The sequence below is a fragment of the Pogona vitticeps genome, chromosome ZW-PAR, assembly GCF_051106095.1.
Source record: "Pogona vitticeps strain Pit_001003342236 chromosome ZW-PAR, PviZW2.1, whole genome shotgun sequence".
In the NCBI taxonomy this organism is placed as follows: Eukaryota; Metazoa; Chordata; class Lepidosauria; order Squamata; family Agamidae; genus Pogona; species Pogona vitticeps.
This window is the reverse complement of record NC_135800.1, coordinates 8,166,621-8,187,885: the sequence shown is the minus strand read 5'-3', so window position 1 is coordinate 8,187,885 and position 21,265 is coordinate 8,166,621. Positions and strand designations below refer to the sequence as shown.

The 21,265-nt window shown below is 48.9% G+C and overlaps 1 protein-coding gene across 3 annotated transcripts in view; it reads right to left on the bottom strand.

The window, feature by feature from the left end:
- The window catches only part of COL27A1 (collagen type XXVII alpha 1 chain), a 134,160-nt gene that overhangs the window by 16,480 nt on the left and 96,415 nt on the right, over positions 1-21,265 (bottom strand). For all 3 annotated transcript variants that reach the window (XM_078382699.1, XM_078382698.1, XM_072985015.2), the window contains exons 31-47: positions 20,098-20,142; positions 19,414-19,458; positions 18,819-18,872; positions 18,171-18,224; positions 17,394-17,447; positions 15,220-15,273; positions 14,779-14,832; positions 13,842-13,949; positions 7,031-7,084; positions 6,176-6,283; positions 5,906-5,959; positions 5,578-5,631; positions 3,014-3,070; positions 2,259-2,312; positions 1,017-1,070; positions 618-671; positions 181-234 (exon numbers count right to left, since the gene is read on the bottom strand). In XM_078382699.1, coding sequence (XP_078238825.1) covers positions 181-234; positions 618-671; positions 1,017-1,070; positions 2,259-2,312; positions 3,014-3,070; positions 5,578-5,631; positions 5,906-5,959; positions 6,176-6,283; positions 7,031-7,084; positions 13,842-13,949; positions 14,779-14,832; positions 15,220-15,273; positions 17,394-17,447; positions 18,171-18,224; positions 18,819-18,872; positions 19,414-19,458; positions 20,098-20,142 — 1,011 coding nt within the window. The remainder of the gene's footprint in view (positions 1-180; positions 235-617; positions 672-1,016; positions 1,071-2,258; positions 2,313-3,013; positions 3,071-5,577; positions 5,632-5,905; positions 5,960-6,175; positions 6,284-7,030; positions 7,085-13,841; positions 13,950-14,778; positions 14,833-15,219; positions 15,274-17,393; positions 17,448-18,170; positions 18,225-18,818; positions 18,873-19,413; positions 19,459-20,097; positions 20,143-21,265) is intronic.

Below are 21,265 nucleotides of genomic sequence, written 5' to 3'. Positions count from 1 at the left end.
GGGAGTTGAAGAGAAGAGAAGAGAAAAGAGAAGAGAAGATGAGACAAGACAAGACAAAGGAAGAGAAGACACGACAAGACAAAACAAGAGAAGACAAGAGAAGACAAGACAAGAGAAGAGGAGAGAAGAGGAGAGAAGAGAAGAGAAGAGAAGAGAAGGCACACTGTATTTAGCCCTTACCGGCGAACCTCTGCTCCCGGTGACACCCTTTCGCCCTTCCTTTCCTTTCTGGCCCTTAAAAAGACAAAAAGAGAAAGAGAAGAATAAACAGAGGCCCAAGCGACGAAATGTTGCTTATACCTCCAGGAGTCTCCGTGAGGGCAGTGCCACTTTGAGGGCGGAGGGCTGGGTGACTCAAAGATCATCCGATCTGACCCCTACCTTTGAAGGGTAGATCTTCCTCCTACGTTTCTTTCTCCCCTAGATATGGTTTCGGGATTTGGGGTGTTCCATTGGCAGACTGGAAGGTTGCAGCCCTGATACAAGTGGACCACTCCTTCGGGAAACTCCCCCACCCCACCCCTGCCTCCACTATCCTGCCCCTTGGGAATTTAAGACAGCCTGGTCAAGATTCATGCCGGTGGCCCTGCCAGCTGTGTTGTCTTGCCAAACCTTACCGGACTCCCTTTGGATCCTTTCAGCCCAGGTTGCCCGGGTGGTCCTGGGTGTCCCTATGACAAGAGAAAGGGACAGGAGGGTCACACGAAGGGCAACGTGGAAAGGGGGGGGTCCCCTCAGACAGACATCTCTCGTTAAGGAAGGCCCCTCCGCCTGCCTTTTGTTTCAACAAGAGCGGACATGAAAGGGGGGAGAGTATCGGGAGGGGGGTCACGACCGGCTCTTGCTCCGCCCAGGAAACGAGGCACAGGACCGTGCTTGTCAACGTGCGCTCGGGAGAGTCGGTTCCTGCACCCGGGTTGGGTCTATCCCGCTTCCCTCTTGCTCTCTCCAACACATTTCTCATGCAAGCAGAGAACACATTTCAGAAGGAGAAATCGCGAGGACAGGTTTCTTACAGGGAGCCCCTGCTGGCCGGGTTTTCCTCTCTCTCCGTCGAGGCCTTCTTGGCCCTAAAGGGAAAAGAAAGAGAGGGTCCAAGTTAAATCTTTCAGGCGTGAGATTTAAGGACCAACAGTTGTGAGAGGAGTTCGTCCAAATTAAGCAACACCTCGCGGGCTACGAAGACGAGGACCCGGTTTGATGGATGGCTCTTAGATACAGAGAGATCATAATGAGAACCTGCTTATATACAATCAAGTCTTAGCTATGCTTCATGTTGTCACTACCAGATCTCCTCCTTATAACCCAATGTGTACTTTATCGTCACGTGGCGAGCAAGCGACGATTCATGCGATAGAGCAGAGCCCTCTTGTCGCTGCTCAGAGACGTCAGGCGAGCAGGCAGAGGGAACAGGAGGAGCAATAGCAGGATGGATCCAGGACGTTCTGAGGGCTGGCACTGGGATACGGATCCTGGCAGACGCCCAACCATGCTAAGCTCTTGCAACGCATCCGAGTGATGAGAAATGCAGACATTTCTCAGGTAGTAAAGCAATAACGAGGCTTTGGCAGAGGCTAGCCTATGTTCAGGCGATACAGCTCCTGTCATCCTCAACCAACACAGCCAAAGATCAAGACTGAGGGGAAAGGTAGTCCCAACATCTTGAGGGACTCCCGTTCCAAGCCAGTCCAACTAGAGCATGAACTTTTTGCACCTCAAATAGTTTGCAAACCAGCCTGCTTTATTCGGTATTTGGTCCTCAGGAAGTAAACATGGGCTCCAAAAGTCTGCCGGAATCCCGTCTCTTGAAGATGACGAAGATATTAGCTTCGAAGGACATGCTTTTGTTATGGATCCTCAGACCAGGGCCTTTGTTCAGCCTTTTCATCTTTCTTTTCTCCCCATGGTGAGCTCCCCAAAGTGGCTCTTCCACCACATTCAGGACCTGGACGGCCGACTCAGCGAAAAGCCCCAAAAGTCACCCGGTTCCAGCCTTCCCTGCCCAGGTATTTTTTTTAAAATCATTTTCTAATGTTGTGCACATTATGAATGAGTATGTGCAGTTTTATATAAATGGCTGTCCTCTTTCTTTGGTGTTACAGGTCCTCTTCAGGGTGAGGGGCAAGCAGACACACCCCCAGATTCACTTTAAAAGGTTAGTGGGCCGACCGGCTCCAGCACCGTGGAACATTACAGAGCAGAAACAACTTTTCCCAAGATGGTTAATTTCCTAACCAGGGATTTGGAGAAGGACTCACAGGATAACCAGGGTCTCCAGATTCGCCACGGTCCCCTCTGTCACCAGCAGGACCCTACGAAAGAGCGGCAGAGACAGAAAAAAAGGGGAGACATGAGATGCAAGCACGCTCCTCCCAGCCCCAGCTCGCGTCCCTCCCCTGGGGAGGCGACGTCATGGCAGTCACTGAGAGCAAGGCCTGTTTGGGGGTGGCCTGAGGTTACAGGATTTCTTCTTCTTACAGGAGGTACTCTCCTCCTCCAACAAACGTTAAAAGTTCTCCTTTCCAGAGAACGCCGAAGGTGGAAGGAAGAGTGTAGAATAAATCAGCTCTTAATGACACTAATTGCTACCTTCTAAGTTTTGTAAATCTTGATTTCTTTTTCCCCCTTACATTTTAAGTGTAATATGGCCATTTTATTGTTTTTGTTATTAATCCAATTTATTATTAATCCAATTTACACGACCTAGCCAAAGTCTGGGCTTATTGAGGAAATGGCAGGATATAAAGAGACAGTATGACATCAGGAAGAAAGCTTCCAGTCTAGCTCACTCATTTCTGAGCTAGCTTTCTACATTCAGGGAATTTTATTTTACACATTTACAAACACGGCATCCTATGAATTTTCAAAGCAGGACATGACCTGCCTCTCCAGTGTAGCTCTCTTGCATGTCTCTGTTAGGTATGCAGACCTAGCTGAGGATACGGGGTGTATCATCTGACTTGCAGGAAGCTTCAGCTTATCAATGAATATGGAGACAGAAGAGATCGCTTACTCTGTCTCCAGGCGGTCCAGGGGGCCCTTCGACTTTTCCATCGTCACCTTGTTCTCCCTGCAAACATGAGCACCAGGGTTGAGATCAGGCCATGACCCTTCATTGGGTGTAAATTTCGACAAAGACAACAGGCATCATCCAAATGAAATTACAGCACCGTGCAAGGTAATATAGAATTACTATATCCCTTAGCATCCTTGGCCTTAGCAAAAATAGAAATAAGAAGTTTACAAAAGGTAAAAACATAGTGGCCTCTTAAAAACTAACTTTTGTAATTTTTCCCCGAATGTGAGCTTGATGAAGACATTAAAAAAAATATAAAAATTAAGTCTTTAAGGTACCGCCGCGTTTTTACCTTGTTGTTGTTTTTTTACTTTTTGTTTCTGCTTTGTTTTTACCTATAACACTTGCCCAGACTAACACAGCTACCCCTTCTAAAACCCTTAGCGGAAGTGTTCGTTAGCTGGCATTGCACCGAACATCCGTAGGTTAAAGGGGCAGTGGGGGGGGTGGTTGCAGGTATGGCCCTTCTGTTTGGCAAGGTGAGTCAAGTGGCGGGCTCCTTTTTCCAAGTCCCCAGCGACTCCCTCCCCTCCTGCAGCTCCCAGGGCCTGCCCCGAACCCCACTAAACCAACCTGCTGCCTCAAAAGGAGGTGAAAGATGAAACATGCCAGGGCCGGTCAGAAAAGAGGCACCTGTTTGCCTGCTTCCTGCACTTCCCTTATGCAAAGAGAGAGAGAGAGCCCTGCTTGCCTCCCCATGGCATCCAAAATCCATTTCCATCCCGCTATTTCCCTTCCCAGGATATGGGAACATTGGAAGGGGAGATTTGTGGCTGGCTGGGACGCCAGGGAAAATGGGAAAGAACGAAGGAAACGCCCCGTGGTTCACGGTGACACAAATGCAAGAGTAGGGGGACACCTTTACTGAACCACTAAAAAACAGGGCCCGGGGCAGGAGAAAGTGGTGCAGCGAGAAGAGTGACAAAAGACAGGAATTTCCCTGCCGTCTTTGGAAACAGGGTGTGTGGGACTTCGACGCAAGGCTGAAACAGCCCTCGTAGAAATTTGGAAGGGAAGGATGGAGAGCTTGCGAGAACAGGCCAGAAAGAAAACCTCCCCAGGGCCAGGAGAGGAGGCGGGAAAGGCCTCTCCCTTCGTTCCTTTTTTTGCATCGGGATGCAAGTCCCTGAAAGCGCCATAGAGGTGTCTCGCCAGCCCTCCGAGAAGGGTGGATGCGAGCACGAATGTAAATATGGCTCGCTTAAACATGTCGTCCGCTACGATTTTGGTGGTTTTTTTTATCTCGACAAGGCACCCCTTGAGGAATCTGAAAGTCTCCTTAGGCTCCTTGCCTACGGCCAAGAGTGAGAGACAGCTGCCAGTCAGAAAACAAACCAGCCTCAAAAAAACAAACAAACAAAAAGCAATGCTCATCCCAGTTGGACATGCTGGCCAGCGTATTGCAGCGTTTACTTCTGCACATTGGATTGAATGAACGTTTGTGCCTTGTTTTAGTTTAAGGCCTCACCACGGGAAGGCCGTGAACCCTTAAAGACAAGGTCACCGGAGGAAGGGAGGCGTGGGAGGACATTGGCTCAAATGTTATGATGATGCCGGGCTAAGGCAAGATCCAGAGGGATCCCACCACTCGGGGCGGGAACAAACCGGGATCATAAGACCTTTCTCCATACAAAGGAATGTCCCCTGAAACATTTCTTACTAGATCCCCACTTGATCTTTTCAAAAACACCTCACCGTATCCACACACACACACACCACCTCCCTGCCAGATTCCCATTAGAACTTGCTTTTTGGGAAACAGGCTAACAAAGCGTCGAACTCACAGACGGAACTAATAATATAGGAATTATACTCAGATGGCAGAGCCTCTTGTGAACAATCTGAGATCTTTAACAGATGGTCAAGGATTGTGCGGTACTAAGCCCATGTTGGATAATAAAACCAGATTACATTTCAAATCATGGGATGAGCGTTCCAAGTTGTGAATTAGCAAAGTGCAGATCATAACCATATACACTGCGTGGAATATTAGACTTAATGCAAATCCAGTGCAGCTGTGCTTGTCCTAAGTCATATTAAGGAGCTCTTTTGGATTCTAGTAAGTGGAACTGAAGATTTGCTCCCAAGAGGAGGAAGAGAGAGAGAGAGAGAGAGAGAGAAAAGCCACAATGTAGGATGATGTAGTGATTAAAGAACAGGACAAAGGCTGGGTTGTTGCAAGGGGTGGGTGGGAATGGGAAACAAAGGACAATGAGCCCTTCTCACCTCCCCATGTTGGAGTTAGCTTGTTTTTCTTTCGTAAACAGGTAAACCCAGGTTTCGCTTGCAAGTCTGATGGCTAAGTCATGGAGCTTTGAAGGAACTGTGTGTCTGGAGGGAAAGCCAGTTGGCATGTATTTTGTCCCTCCCTGGCTTTTCACCACACAGGCCATCCGCAGATTTGGCCTAAAGGGGGAAATGAACCTACAGTTCCTGTCACAGCATCCTCTAACATTTTTTTTCTTGAACTTTGCCACATCGCATAGATTCTACTGATTTACCTTTTCGCCTTTGGGCCCGGGCGGTCCAATTGGGCCGGGTGGTCCCGTGTGACCCTAAAGGAGACAGGAAGGAGAAGGAACATGCCATCAGTAGGGGATCCTGGAAACGGCTCCACCTCTTCGAACGGGCCAGACTGTTTTTCTGACCGGCCCTGCAGATGGACAAGGGAGGTCCAGCCTCAACGCCCATCGCAACGCAAGAAAGCCGCCCCGAGTGGTAGAATATACCAGATGGGCAGGATATAAATTGAACAAATAAAAAAATAATAATAATGACGGCACGGTTGATTTGACAAGCAGCCCAACAAACAAACAAATAAAGACTCACCTGGTAGCCCTTCAAGCCTGGCTCACCTTGCACACCCATTCTTCCTGGAGAACCCTGTTGGGGAGGGGGGAACACACACACACACACACACAAGGGTTAAGGGTCAGCTGTGTCCTTGCACAGTCCTCGCTGGTGGCTTCATCCATGATCTCCTTGGGAGGAAGCTCCTCTTCTCCCTTCCCCCCCCCATCTCTGCTCAAAAGCAAGGCTAATGGAATCCTGGCCCCCTCCCCAGACAGAGACAGAAGGAGCCCCCCACTCGATTCTCACCATAGGTCCTCGGGTACCTCGGGACCCTTTCGGGCCTTGAGTCCCCACGGATCCCGTCCTCCCAGCCGGGCCCGTCTCCCCGAGTTGGCCTTGGTGACCTTTGCTGCCCTGGAGAGACACAAACAGAGCAGACGTCAGGGGAAGGCCTGCTAAACGCCCCCCCAAAAAAAGGCTATCCTGTGCTGCAACAGCTACAGCGGCTGGATACCACGTTGACCCGCCATCCCATGACCCAGTGGGGTCGTAGGGGTTGATCGTTTGGGGAGACCCATAGGACTCTCTGCTCCTGCCCAGGTGGTGCCCCCAAGGCTCTCTCACAGGAAGGCGCAGGCACCTCACCAAAAGTGGAAATCTCAGGATACCGTTAAGATGGACCCAGACAAGTGTAAGGGCTATCAATGGTTTGCATCTGGGCCGCAACGCGAGAGCCAGCATGTCAGGTAAAGAAGCCGCAGTATAAAGTCTAGCACCTCAGAATCAACGTTCGCCTCGAGAGAAGGTTAGTCAGCCCATCAAGAGGGTACATTTGCAGAAGCACTCCCTCAAGTGGTTAAAAACAAAAGTCTGCTTGTCCAACAACCTCATCCAAATATCTTATATTCAGTGTGTTTTGTTCTGTGATTGGTCCTTGGAAGGCATAAGCGGGGGCTTAATTTGTAAATCTGATTTTTTTTTTTAGGCTTGTTTGTTTTTTGCACAGGAAATGCTGTGGGAAGGGAAACGGGTGAATCACGTGGAGTATGAATCCCTTCTCATAGGTCGTTTCACTCCCAGGGCCAGCCCCACTCGAAATGGAAGCGGAAGATGATGCTCCGGGACATCCCTAGCAGTAAGAAAAAAGGAAGAACCCCCTACCTTCGGTCCGTTTTTGCCTTTTTCCCCTTGTCGGCCCGGTTTGCCTTCTGGTCCCTGAAGAAAGGAGAGAAGCCATGTTCATGTTATTATTGAACTTTTTCCAAAATAGTCCAGAAAACCCCTTAATTTCCTCTGGGTGGCTCTGTGGATGCACCTGTCCTTGAGCGGCATCCAACAAAGAAGGAAACAGGGGGGGAAGAGCGGGGGGGCGGGGGCGAGAGGAAGGCGTTATTAGGTATTTTCCCAGGGACGCAATGTGACTCATCCTCATTTCATCACTCGGAGCACCGGATCAGAGGGACTGCGTTTTATGATGATTCCTGTAACCCCCAGGCGGGAGGCCAAAGAATTGCTAGTACTAAAAAGGAACAGCTGCTAGGGAACACATTAAGAACATGAATGGCGCAATCCGGGTCCCGGCAGCCAAATCCTGTGCCCTTCCATTGTCTTGTTTCAAGGCGCTCTCTTCCCCTGAACAGTTTCTCGGACATCGCAAAAACAGGGACACAGAATGAAATCCCTCGCCCCTGCTCCATCTGCATGGTTGGCAATGTGATTTTTTTTTCAGTGGAGAGCTCTCTGAAACCCACAGCCAGATGGCCCCCTGGACTCAGGACAGTCTCACAGAACCTAATTTGGTTCGCAACTGTGAGCTTAAGAGTTTGGAGGCTGGATCACGTTGCCCGTTCTAACTGGAAGAGCTCTACCCAGTACAGGGGTGCCTCGCTAGACGATGATAATCCGTTCCACTGAAATCGCTGTCTAGCGAAATCATTGTCTAGCGAAAAGCAAATCGTCGTCTAGCGAAAATCGGTTTGCGAAGCAGGGACCAAACATTGTCCAGCAAAATTCCCCCACAGGAATCACTGTTTTGCAAATCGCTATAGTCAATGTCTAGCGAAAAAACTGTCACGTGGGGTAACTGTCTAGCGAAGCACCACTGTAAATATAAGCTTACTTACATGCGTAAGCTTACCAACACTGACTTCATGGTGTAAGCTTATGTTTGACCAACATCCTGTGGATTCAAGGACCTTGCTGTCGTGGGGCTAATTCATTGGGGCTAACGACTGAATGGCAACCTAACTTTTTGTTGCATCAAATTCACAAAAAGGTGACATCAAGAGAGCGAGGCTGAGGGAAAGAGGCTTTAATGGCACTGAATTTCCTCAGATTTAAATGTAGTAAGTAGGTACTAAAAGGCACGACAGATTATTTTCTCTTTGGCATGTGTAGTATGGGTGGCATATAGGTTATAATAATAATAATAATAATAATAATAATAATAATAATAATAATAATAATAATAATAATAATAATAATAATAATAATTTAATTAATTAATAATTAATGATTAATGATTAATGATTAATAATAATTAACAAAATTTCACCCTGAAATAAATGTGTTTTTTTCTGATGCCACTGCGGACGTTCCTCTCCACTGTAACTTTGAGATAGAACCAAGTGTTAGAATATAGCAGCTATATAAGCGTATTAAAATAGCCCATGTACTTTAGTATTCCTAGTTTCATGCAAGATGGGGAAAAAGCCATTCCATGGAATGCAAATCAAAGAAGCCTTATAAAACAATTACACACAACCATCCTCCCCTTTAAGTACACAAGACAATCTTTCCTCATACGGACAGGCCAGATGCAGAAGGAAACGGTATTTCCTGAGATAAAAGGGTCATCAAAGGGAAATGTGTGAGAAAGGAAACTTGAACAGAACATCAGTTATTTATGGTGCTTTGTGTAACAACAAATAAAAGTGATTCTATGCATTCTGGAAATTCAGACTTCTTTACTAATGCCTTTAGTGTGTAATGCATTTGATTTCTCTGCTGGCATTGAATAAACACTTCCTTGACACCTTACATCTTAATATGCCTCCTGGCAGATGTCTAGGAAAAGTCTTCACAGAACTTTTGATTTCCTTTTTGTTTTGGTTTTAATTACACACGGCGAAACAGGCTTAACATAGCAAGTTCTTTGAAAACTCCCCAAAAATTGCAGTAAGCAGTCAGGGATGCCTGCCCATTTCACAAAAAAAGGAGACAATACATTGTTGTTTTCATTTTCTGAAGGGTTAAGCGTCACTCCTTTGGTGGAACTAGAAAAGAAAAAAAATAAAACTACTAGTACAATATGAAGGAACAGTAGAGTCTGGCATCTCCCATCATCCTTTCCGGTTCGTTGCCTCAAGTTTTCTTAGCTCTTGTCCTCTCAGGCAAAACCCGCTGCGACGGGCGGTCCTCAAATGAGAATAATTCGCTTCCAAAGTTCATTTTTGTTGGCTCAAAACCAGCTGGCCGAGAGAAGGGCGCTCTGCAGCCTTGAAACACTTTGATACGTCTTATTGTTTCAGAAGCCTTGCATGTATTTTCAGCGTCTGTTTCAGGTCATATGTTCTAGCTGGGAAAATAAATTCCCTTCTCCCTGCCTCAGATGGGATCACTCCCGAAGAGTAACAACTTTTCCCTAGATCACCCAATCTATCCCACTGATGGCATCCAATCACAAGAGACCCATCAGCTAGCTCAAGGTAGGGGGAAAAAACCAGTCTTTCGTTTCACGTAGGCATTTGTCAAGTGGTAACCAGGAAGCAAGGAGGAATCAAGCTAGAGGGTTAAAACGGGACTGGCCCTACCATTAGGCAGAGAAAGGCAGTCATTTCCAGTAGCAGATGCAGAGGGATATGGAGGGAAGAAATGGCAGCCCCAGCACTCCTCCGATTCTTCTCCTGTGCCAGACAACCTCTACTGTCCTGCTAGCCTCCGGCGAAACGGAAGGTACTGTCCCCATCACCAGGGCGGAACAAATATTCCACCGAAACTCTGGTTGGTTTTTGCAGGTGAAATGGGAAGCAGGGTGCCATCTTCTGCCTCAGGTGGCAAATATCTTGGGTTTGCTCTGAGGCTAAGACAGGATTAAGAGCCCAGAGCTTAGAAACCGAGAACAAGCCCAATGCTAGTCAAGACCAGTAGGGTCTAGTTCAGAAGCCCGGCCTGAGCACAAAAACCTTCAGGGCCACCCCTTCCTAAGGGTTACTTGAGGAGATATCAAAACAGGACGCGAGGTTTGCTCCTGGAACGGTAAGGCCCTGCCCGGCACCACATGAAGCAGAGCAGGTGGGGGGAAAGATCAGCACCAAGGACAGCGTTCTGCAGACGCTGCTTACCTGCAGCGGCTCATAGCCAAGGGAGCAACGGTCACAGCAAGAGAGGGCCGAGCCACCCGGGGTTTAATTAAAGCTTGCCAGCTCCTCCTTCGTCCCTGAAGCTCCACCCCGGCTGGTGGGACGCCGCCGAGCGCAAGACAGAGCAGGAGTGCCTTCCGTGGAGGGCAAGGGCTGAAGGGAGAAGGTGGCAGGGGGCGGGCTCCTCGTCAAGCACAAAGCTAGCGCTCTTTTCGGGTGACAACCAGTCACTGTGCCCGGGGACGTGATGCCATGGGGTACAGAGAGACTGCATCCAGTTCAATAAAAAACAGACACCCCGAACTTCCTCCCTTGGGCCAGAAAGAATGATCGCCAACACTCTCGTGCAATCATAGCACTCATATTTTGCAAAGATACCACTGACGGCAGTTTTCAGACAGCACTTAATGCCATGGAATTCACTCCCTGTTCCTGAACACTCAGAAGCAGAAACACATCATTAAAGCCAAAAGCATATCAGTGTTGGAGAGATGGGATTGAGGCAGACTTTCTGGTTCTGAAAGAATGCCCATACTTAAATCCTAAAGGGAAAGAAAAAAAACAAAGCAAGCTAATTTGCAAAGTCCCGGAAGTGAACAATGCTCTCACTGAGATACCGACAACCTTCAGGATTTTTCTCTTCCAACTACAGGTTGCCTCTAATGTCTTTTTACAGCCGTCAGCTTCATAAATTCACTCCCGTCCTCGAAAATCAGGAGATCTTTGAAGGGAGAGCAATCCAGGGTGACATGAATCATGACTTGTCTACTCACCACCCAAATTAAAGGAAGGAAAAACCATGATTTATAAAACCAGTTCTCAATTCTGTTTGACAACTGACCAAACCACAATGTTTTCCTTTTCCCAAAGTCATCAACTACTCGACTAGGCAGAAGATCATTATTGATGCTCACAGGCAAAAATAATTCATTAATTCTGTTAACGTACTGCCGTTACTGAGAGGGAATCACAGGGAAATATTATGTAGCTCCCTCTGGCGACCGACTGTGATACTGTACTTTGAAAATACAAAAAATGCAAAGGATCAATAAAACAAAAACCGAATATTCTTTTTTCAATTTGATTAACAAAAGAGTAACATAATACTGGAAATATTTTTGTCCAAATATCTCTAAAACTGCCTAAAATCCCCGCTGAAGCTAACTAGAAAATGTCAGGCATTATACCCAAAAAATGACTTCGTATCTATTTGTTACATTCCTTTCAAAAGATATCTTACTTACACTCTTGTTACCCAAAATGTAGCTAGTTATAGATGTGGCCATCACTTGTAATTAATTATTTTCACACTCAATGTGGTTTTGCTGTCGTTGTTGTTTTTAAAATACAGAAGTAATCTAAAACCGAGAGATTCATCTCCTGCCTCTTTGTAAAAACAGGGATTTTCTTGTTTTCCACCGAACATGTTGGATATGAACTCTGCAATTACTTTCCTGGAACGACACAAGCTTTGGCTACCGAAGACTCCCAGCCTGCAAAAAAGGGCACCGTGTTATGAAAAGCGGCTGCACTCAACAAGAGTGAGCAATTGAAAACCCATCAGGCGCAGGCTTCTGCCAGTTGGCAGGCGCTTCCCGCGGCTTCTGGCTCCTCCGTTGTACTACAGAGGAGGAAAAAACGAAACGCTGGATCCCCCGCAGCCGAGGAGAGAGGAGGTTTTATAGAGGAATGTCGACGGGATGGGACGGCTTACACTCAGCTCCTGGCAGGATGGATCCAGCAGCTGGAAAGGTACCGGAGGTTATATAATGGAATCTCTGCTTCACTTCGACCGCGGGCACATGTCTGAATGAGTGGCGGTGAATCAGCCCTTGCATTCACGTAGCTGGGAGGAAGACCGACGTGCCCGAGAGTTGGGCAATGCAAGCACTGGACTCTATCCTCACACTCAGAGAGTTTGGACAAGTTACATCCGTCGACTACAGATCCCAGAATCCCGAGGGATCTTCCTTCCTTTTGCTATTCTTGCTGACTCTTAACCGAGACACTTGAGTTTAGATCACGGCTATAATGATGCCGAAGAAGTATAAGTGCCAGCTCAACCGTAGTGTGCAAGAGTGACTCTCTGGCTCGGCATGATCGTGTCAAGCAAAGGATTCTGGGATCTGTAGTCCAAAAACTTCTCTCCATTCACAATTGCTCCTGCAAAGTTTGGGACTTGTTTTTCTGGCTCTGGACCCTCAGTTCCTTCCAGAAAAGAAGGGACCCTAAATTAGGAGAACATGTTTGTGGAAGCAGAAGGAAGGAGGATGAGTGACTTGAGCCCAAGACATTTTTGCACGTGAAACTGTTCTATACCTCTCCGCTAGGATCCTTCCACCACAGAAGACTGGTTTTACTGAAGGTTTTGAAACGACGTGTCTTTATGGAAGGAGCCCGCATCTCATCTTATTCCAGCCTTTCTCCCTCCTTGTCTTTCAAGCCATCGCTGGGCATTTGATTGCTCTCTGTAATTTCTATGTGTAATTACCGCATTCAAGCTGAACACACAGAACCACAGGGGAGGAACAGCAGCCTTGCCACGGTGGGGCTCTCTGCCCCCCCCTGCTTTGTTTCAGGCCTCATTGTAGCTTTTCAAAATAAGGGACAGCGGAAATGCATTCGGATCCCAACAAGCACACTCTGGCGGTTTGCTCACTGCCCTGCACACATTATGAACCCTGTAGCACTGCGGCTGAATAGCTTGGCAAACCCCCCCCCCCCTTTTGAAGAGCCAAAAGGAATCCACGTTCATACCGGCTGCTCTATATGCTGTCTGACCTAGCATGTCAGTTATTCAGAGTGTGTGCTTTTCTGTTGTCGTTCAGAAGAGCTGCTTCTATAAAAACGGGTACTAAAAACATGAAACGGCACCCTGATGCTGCTCTAAAGGAGAACAAGGGAGAGTGATTCCAAGCCGGCAAAACTATCCTGGCTGCATCACCCTTTTTTTAAAAAAAATACATTTTAAAAGCTTGCAGTTCCCAAGTCCCATTCGACATCGCCTGCTGGTTACCACTATATAACCCGATGCTGCTCGTGCAAGGGGGGATACGTAGTTACTCTTGAGAAGCACATGAGAGCTTGGGTCCTTCTTTCCTTTTTATAGATGCTCGGAGGCTAGATATTACTCATCACGTCATGTGCCTGATGCCACCACTTTTCACCCATCATCTTTTAGGCTTCCAAAACCCACCACCCGGGCAACACATATTGTCTGTGGTGAAGTGATTTGGGAACACTGGGTTGGTCTTAGACTTGGGTTCGAAGCCCCATTCAGTTGTGAGGTTTCTTAACACAACAGCTCCTTTTTCTGAAACAGGGGCAGGCTAATGCTGGGATCCAAACTCTGGAGAAGAAATCTGGACGAGGACAATTTCCGCAGCACCTTGACGTAGCATGGATGAAGCGGAACTGCTTCATCACCATACATAAGAAAATGACCGGATCCTTCCAGGAAGCTTGGAGGGTATTCGAAAACCAACACAGCTGAAGTTCAGACAAAACCGCTATCGCGGATTAAGGCACTCGTGGGTCGAAAGAGATGCCCGCATGGCTAAACAGTAGAGTAAAACAATGCGGATGAAAAGCAGGTGATCCTGCAAACTCACTCGGAGGCCGGTGATTCCGGGATAGCCAGGAGGCCCTTCCTTGCCTTTGATGCCTTCTTGCCCTTTCTCGCCTCTTTCGCCTTCTGGGCCCGTTTCCCCTTTGTCTCCCTGAAAGAGTAAAACGCGTGTGAGCAGGCTGTCCATTGCTGTTTGGCTACACAGCACCCCGTTGCGCCGGGTTTGGGTGCGAGGGTTTCGAAAGGGTACCAAACCGAGGAACGAGGGAGGGAAAACTGAGCTGGAAAGCAGCTGGTGGGAGGCAGGGAGAGACGGTCTGTCTCTACAGTGGCCCGTAGATAGAAGGTTTCTTCTCGTCTTGCGCTGGCGGGCTTTGCATGCCACCATAATTTTTCTAGGGGCAGCCTCACCCTCTCACCCATCTTGCCTCATCTTGCCCTCTGAAGCGGTGCTGCTTCTATCTACTCAGGAGGTTCCCATTTCACTCTCTGATATATATATATGGGAAAGAACTGGGGCCATAAGCAGCACCGCCTGGTTTAGTGGCAGATGGGGAAGGAACTTTCCATAAAGTCTTGAAAGAAAGGGGAGGAAAACCAGAGCCGAAGGGTTTGCTTTCGTTTGGTTTCCTGCAGGGTTATCTTGCGAGGGAGGACTAGCTCAGCTCCGACGCCCAATGACGGATTGCAGCTGAGAAGAGCAGCAAATTACGGCTGGACTGACACCAGGATATTTTTATTTATTTGGCGGGACTTTCTAGGATAGATGGACATGTTCCTGGAGTGGAAACCCTTGTCTCATGCCGTGGCGGCGAAGTCTAGTGTGGAATGAAAACAGCACAAGTGGGGGAAACCCATTATGAGAAGAGAATGTTTTCAGACTCCCTTCCGGGGGGGGAAGGGGGATTTGGAAGAAGGGGAGATTCATTTCAAGGAGACCTTCCACACGGTTAAAATTAGAAAAGCGGGGTGCTTAGTACCTTCAGCCCATCTGGTCCTAGTGGGCCAGTGTCGCCTTCAAGACCGGGATCACCCTAAAAGACACGTAAGCGGATTGTTAAACCCTGTCATCATCACCTCAAGTCTCAAAAGATTTCCCCGGGTGAGCCAGAGTCCTTTTGGAAGCCACTAGAGGGATGATGGGAGTATGATCTTGAATCCCAGCCTCACTGCCTTTGTCTCGAGCTCTCTGCTGCTCATGGTGACTTCCATAATCCTGAATTGCAATGCACCTGATAATCAGCTGATCTCTGCCCCCCCACAACTCTCCCGCCAACAAACACACCCTATCCAGGTCTACAAAGCCCTTCATACGGTACACATCCCTAAGACTGAACGGTTGTGGGAATCAGAGGGTTTATCACAAGATCACTTAGCATAATCTGTATCAAGCAGCCTGAAAGCTGGCGCTTTCTACCCACCCGCTGTCCGATGAGGCCTTGTTCTCCAGGGACCCCAAGCGGTCCAATATCACCCTACAAATTCAAACAAAGAAAGGAGACCTTTAAAAAGGCAGCTTTGAGTACATGTTAATAAGCTAAGGTTAGAATGAATATGGAACACACAAAGACACTACCTGCAGCATGATGTTGTGTTTTTTTCCCCAAATAATACAGGCACCATTATATTCTGTTTTCACTGCATTTTGAAGGTTAACATTAGGAGTTTTTTAATGGAATGGATAAAGTTGGCTGATTTGCCCCCTCTCCACTTTTTCTTGTAAGGTTATGCCCGTTTCTATTCTTAAAAAACAAGTTTCTCTTGCTTTAAAGCAGCTGCTGTTAAGTTTACTACATTACCACCATACCCCCCACCCACCCAAATGTGTCTAAAGTTAATATTTTTTTAAAAAAAAGCATCAGCCACTTTCATGAACCTTTCCAAACATTCTTAGGATGTTTATCAGATTAGGAAACCTATGAAGTAAATCTGAGGCTCCCGTTCTTCGGGGTTCTTCCTTGAGCATACCTCTTATAGTCGGCGCCCCCCCCCCCCCGCGGCCTGGGGGTTGCAGGTTGATTTCTCCCCAAGGGAGACAAGGCACTGCTCTTTGTCTCCCAGTTAAACCTCGAGCCTCAAGGAAGGAAGACTGGGAGGTCAGGGGCGGTGCCTGCTTGATTAGGGTGGAGCCCAGCAACACCTAGGCGGGGGGCGGAGCTTGGCTATGACAGGTGTGCTGCAAGATGACCCCCTGAAGGAGGCCAGGAGCACAGCAGACGCTCACACACAGCCAAGCTGTTTGCATAGGAAGACCAATAAATCTTGATACTAGGACACGTTTAGTGGCAGGCTATTTTAAAAGGAAATCTCCCATTAAGGAACGGTCCCTCTGCAAACCATAGGAGGCTTAGGACAGGCCAGCATCCCTCGAAACGAGTTTGCTGGCGAGTCCCTTCCAGCTGCCGAAAGAAGCCGCCGTCCCTGCTCCTCCCTGCACACAGCGGGAGTTTGTTCCCTGCGCATCCGGCCATCTAGGCAAATTATGGGAGTTTTGTTCCCTTGGAAGAACGAGAAAGTTGCCAAACGGTAGGAAGGAACAGGGAAGCTGAAACCTTAAGAGGCGTCCCCGGGGTCAGGAGGCAGCAGCCACTCCAGAAGGGTGTGTTGGATGGCCTGCCAAGACAAACGGACCCATGGGGTGAGAAAGGGGGAACGAGCTTGAAAGGAAAAATGAATATCATCCCCAAATAAGTGAGCCATTGTAGGCGCTGTAGCAGAGCTCCAGCAAAGATGGAAAGGGTAGTAAGCCTGGTGGCAGGGGTGGAGGGTAGTTTATAAATAGCTCCGGAGGGGAAGACCAAGTCCCCGAGAGTACAGTGGCCTTTGTATTAGGAGCCATTAACTCGGCTTGCCAGGGTGGCGAAGGTGGGACCTTAGATCGGAGGGCAAGTAGTTGACATCCTGTAGGCGTGGGTGATTTCCAGGAGCCTCCCTGGACCTCTGAGTTCAACCTGCCGTTCAACCAAGATTCCCCCAGTTGTCAACACTTTCTTTTGATTTACTCCTAGGGCACGGGGGGGCAACTTGCTTCTGGACCTTGGAACCAGCCCTACTTTGACGACCGCTGGCATCAGGCCTGCCTTCTCCCTGGGTGGAGGAGGCCAGGACAAGAAACCCCACCTGCACCAGGGAGACCACAGGCCAGAAAATGAAACTGGCAGGATTTCCCCATCTCTGCGCATGAGTTTCTTCAGCCTGAGCACTGGGGGGGGGAGAGTGTTTTAGGACAGCTCAGGGGTGTAAGGCCTCTGGCTGCAGAGCAAAAGGTTGGGAGTTCAATTCCTCACAATGCCTCACTGGACTCCATAGTCCATAGGGTCCCTTCCAGTTCTGCAGTTCTAAGTTGATGAGGATGATGGTGGTGATGACAAAAGCAAAGGGCAATTGACTTCTTTTCTCTTGGGCCCCCTCTAAGGAACAGCCTCTTCCCCCCTTTTGTCCAAAAAAAAAAAGAAGGGAAAAAGGAAAACACTGTGGGACAGATGATGCAGAAACCAAAGGTCCCACTCTGTCTGCAGCCTGAAGCAGGCGCCCCATCATAGGAGGGCAGTGCAGGGTGCCCCACTCCCCCACATCCGTATTATTTTCTTTTTACCTTCATGCCTGGTTCACCTGGAAGGCCACGCCGTCCCACCGCGCCCGGGGGTCCCTGGAGCGAGAAGAAAGAGGGGAAAAAGGGGAAGCCATTGTTAGCTAAATAGGGAGCAAGATCAAAGCCGGGCTTTCTAGAGCAGAGCGGCTGGGAGAGTGACAGCGTAATTACTTTCCCCACCTTGGCCTCCGTAGAAACAGAGCCGAAGAGCCAACCATTCATCCCCAAGGGTCTCTTCCACTGTTCTTTCAGCTTCCAAAACATTTGCCAAAGCCCTTGCTCCCCCCACCCGTTCCCCCTACTAAGTTTCCCCAGGCTGTTTGTCCCTTGCTCAGCGAAGCCAAAAAGGGATGGCCTTGTTGTTATCACCCGATGGCAGGGGTGGGAGTCCCAAGTTCCAAGGCGCCCTCTCACCTCCCAAAGGCCAACCCGCTTTCCTTTGGACAAGTGAGATTAAGATGGAGGGATTTCCACAGAGCCATTGTGGATGCCCTAGGTTCACAATATGCATGTCAGAACCAGGGGTTCCCCCAATCTGAGGTCCCCAGGCGTTCCTAGACTCCAACGCCCAGAGGCTTTCACCGTGAGCTCTGCCAGCCAGGATTCCTGGGAGCTGCAGTCAAAGCACATCTGGGGACCCCAGGTTCAGAAACCGCTGTCTTAGGGGCGTCCCCCGCAGTTGGAGGATCCCTAATGCAGAAGGACGGGTGGGCGGGAGCGGATGGCCAGGAGGCAGGAACGGAGCGGCCCCGGGGGCTGTCACTGGGGAGGGTACTGTACCTTGTGTCCCATTTCTCCCAAAGGCCCCGGTGGACCTTGTGCCCCCGGAGGTCCCTGAAAAAGAGACGCACAAGGTTAAAGGGATACAAAGTGGGCAAGGGGGTCAAGAAACCTAGAATGAGCTGGGATACAGCCGGGGGGGGGGCAGCACTACTGCAAGGCAAGGGGAGCCCATTCTCCTGCAAAACCGGCCTGACCACAGTCAGAATCTCCCTTTTCATCCTGTGAATCTATGGGTTTGAGGCCCACCCTCTGGAGGAGGAGATGGCACATGGGCTCCCTCTTCCCTGCGGCCACTGCTCTGACTGGCTATCATCAGATCACTCTATTCTCCTCTCTTTTTCCTTCAGGGTGGGAAGACCCAGCCCACAAAAATGTTCCCCCCACAGCTCTGGCTTTGCAGAACCTTTGCCCTGCCGGTTGCTTTTCCCCTGGCGCTCCACGTTGGTCCATACACTCCTTAATCTGTGGTGCCCGGACTCCAAACGAGATTTAACCCAAGCATGAGAAAATCATAGAATGATTGGGATGGGTTTAAAGCCACCTCCTCTGGTCCTAAATGCAGTCACTCTCCGACGTTGCCCAGAGAGAAAGGGATTGTGGCGAAGGGGAAAAAAGGGGTGGAGAGAGTCCAGACAGGGTACTTGCCGGGTCTCCCAAAGGACCTTTCGCTCCTTGAGGCCCAGAAGGTCCTTGGACGCCCTGCAACGAAACAAGACAAGGAAGAGTCCGAGTTCCAGGCAGGAAGGCGACTTTTCACGCCTCTTTAACAAGCATCACCAGCATCTTGTAAATAGTCAACCGAGCAGCAGGAAGGCCATCAGGGACTAGAAATGGAAGAAAACCTGGTTCCTTTTAGGGGAGAAAGCAATCTGAACCACAAGTGTGGACATCCAAGGGGATCTGGAGGGCCACACACACACCACGTTCCTACTAAACGGTGGGTGCCTCCAACTAACAGGGAAAAGGGTCAAAGCCAATGGAATATTTCAATTATTGTTCTGATGTTTCTTCTGTGTGTGTGTGTGTGTGTGTGTGTGTGTGGAGGGAGGGAGGGTTTGAAGAAAACTCTCACAAAAGGTCAAAAGGCAATGTGGTGGTGGTGGGAGATGCTCTGTCACACCTTCCCCTCGATGCGACACAGAAGCAGGACTTTGTCTGCTAAGATACTCCCTCTGGTGCTGCCCTTCGCCCAACTGTGAAGACAAGCTTTGCTAGAAAACAGGATGCATTTCCTACTTACGGGGAAGCCGCGGGATCCCGCCTCTCCCATTTCTCCAATTTTCCCCTGGAAAAAAAAAATCACAGCAATGGCTTCCCATCCAAATGCAAGCATGTCTCCTCGAGGTGGTATGAAAACCAGAAAGGATGGCTGGAGCATCTATCTGTCTCGCTCTCTCAAAAAATCTTGTTTCTGGAGAGAGAGAGAGAGACTCAGATGCTCCAGCCGTCCTTTCTGGTTTTCATACCACCTCGAGGAGACCTTGTTTCTTGAGGCACGTCCTGTCCTCGCGTTTCCACTGAAAGTTAAGTAAGGGAGAAGAAGAAGAAAAAACTAAAATAAACAATCCAGGGGTCCAGATTTTAAAAAGCTATTCAGGGAGTCGTAGTAAGACTTGCTGGAGGCACTGAGAACAGCCGAGATCCAGTTTCACACCTGTATTGATCTACATCAGTCAAGTACTCCTTTTTCGGGCAACTCCAAAGGTTCCTGCTAAGCTGGGTGCACGTGCACACATGCACAACTCCGCTTCCCTCTGCGCAGCTGTCTTCCTCCTTTGCGCAGTGATTGCGCGGGGCATGTGTGTGTCAGAGTCACGCACACACACCGGGGCAAAGCCGTGAGAGAGAGAGAGAGAGAGAGAGAGAGAGGTGGAGCCCAGCCCAGTGGGGCTGAAAATTAGAGGGTCTTGTACATTGGTCTTACCTGTTGCCCATCTGGTCCATCTTTGCCAGGATCTCCTGGAAGGCCCTGTTAGCAAGAAAAAGAAAGAGGGGTGTGTGTGTGAATGAGAGAAGAGAGGGAAAAGACAAGGGCCAAAAAGAGATGGATTTATTTTGCTGACATGTGGAATCAGGGATGGGGACCTTGTGGTCATCCAGATGCTGCTGGCCTTTTATCAGTGGCCAGGCAGCCTAAGGCTGGGGGACCCTTGGAAACCAAAAACTACATAAGGGGTCCAGGTGGTCTCCTCCTGGCTGTGATGCTCCAAAGGCTTCCGTATCTAAGGCTCACTTCTTACAAAGAGCGAAATGGCCTCGTTTAGTCCTCTAACTGGCCCTCTCCTGAGGGCCTGTCCAGCATTCTGACCTCCCCACCTCTCAGGCTTATGACAGGCTGGTTGCTGGTAGCATCTGGTTGAAATGCAAACCCGGCTTCCTAACGTCACAGAACCCTTTCCCACAACCAGGCATTTAATGGTGCATTGCGGAGATTCGGGCTTGGATCGTACACAGCAGTGACGGGGAAACCTCCATCGACTCGGTCTGGAATTGGCACAGTATTCAAGGTTTATTTTGGAAAACACTCGCCTGTCCAGACATTGACTAGTAGCCGGGACTTGGATGACAAACAGATACCATTTTGATGAGGCACCATTACGCAAAATCTCACTGTACTTTCCAAGCCGGGGAAGAAATTCTCCGGGGAACAATGCTGGATTCAGAACACATCCAACACATCCAACACTGGACCAATTCGTTTTCTAAATCTGGTGAACTACACACTTAATAGTAACAGTCATGTGATGTGTGGGTTTGAAGGCTGGATTGGGACTCAGAAGACCTGGGTTTTTTCCTGCTTAGCCATGAAATGATCTGGGTGATCTTTGGAACATTCCTGCTCCCTTCACTTGACCTACTTCACAGGGTTATTACAAAGATGAAGCAAGGAAGAAGAGAGCCACACACAGTGCACTGAACTTACTGGATGACAGTTGCAATATGAACGTAGCAACAGAACATGAAATAAGAACCTAATATGCAGCAGAGTCCCCCCTGAGTCAATAGACACTGTGGCCATCTCACAACCAAGCCATCACACTGGAAGCAGGCAGGATCCAGGAAAGGTTACATCAAAATATAGCAGTTAGTCT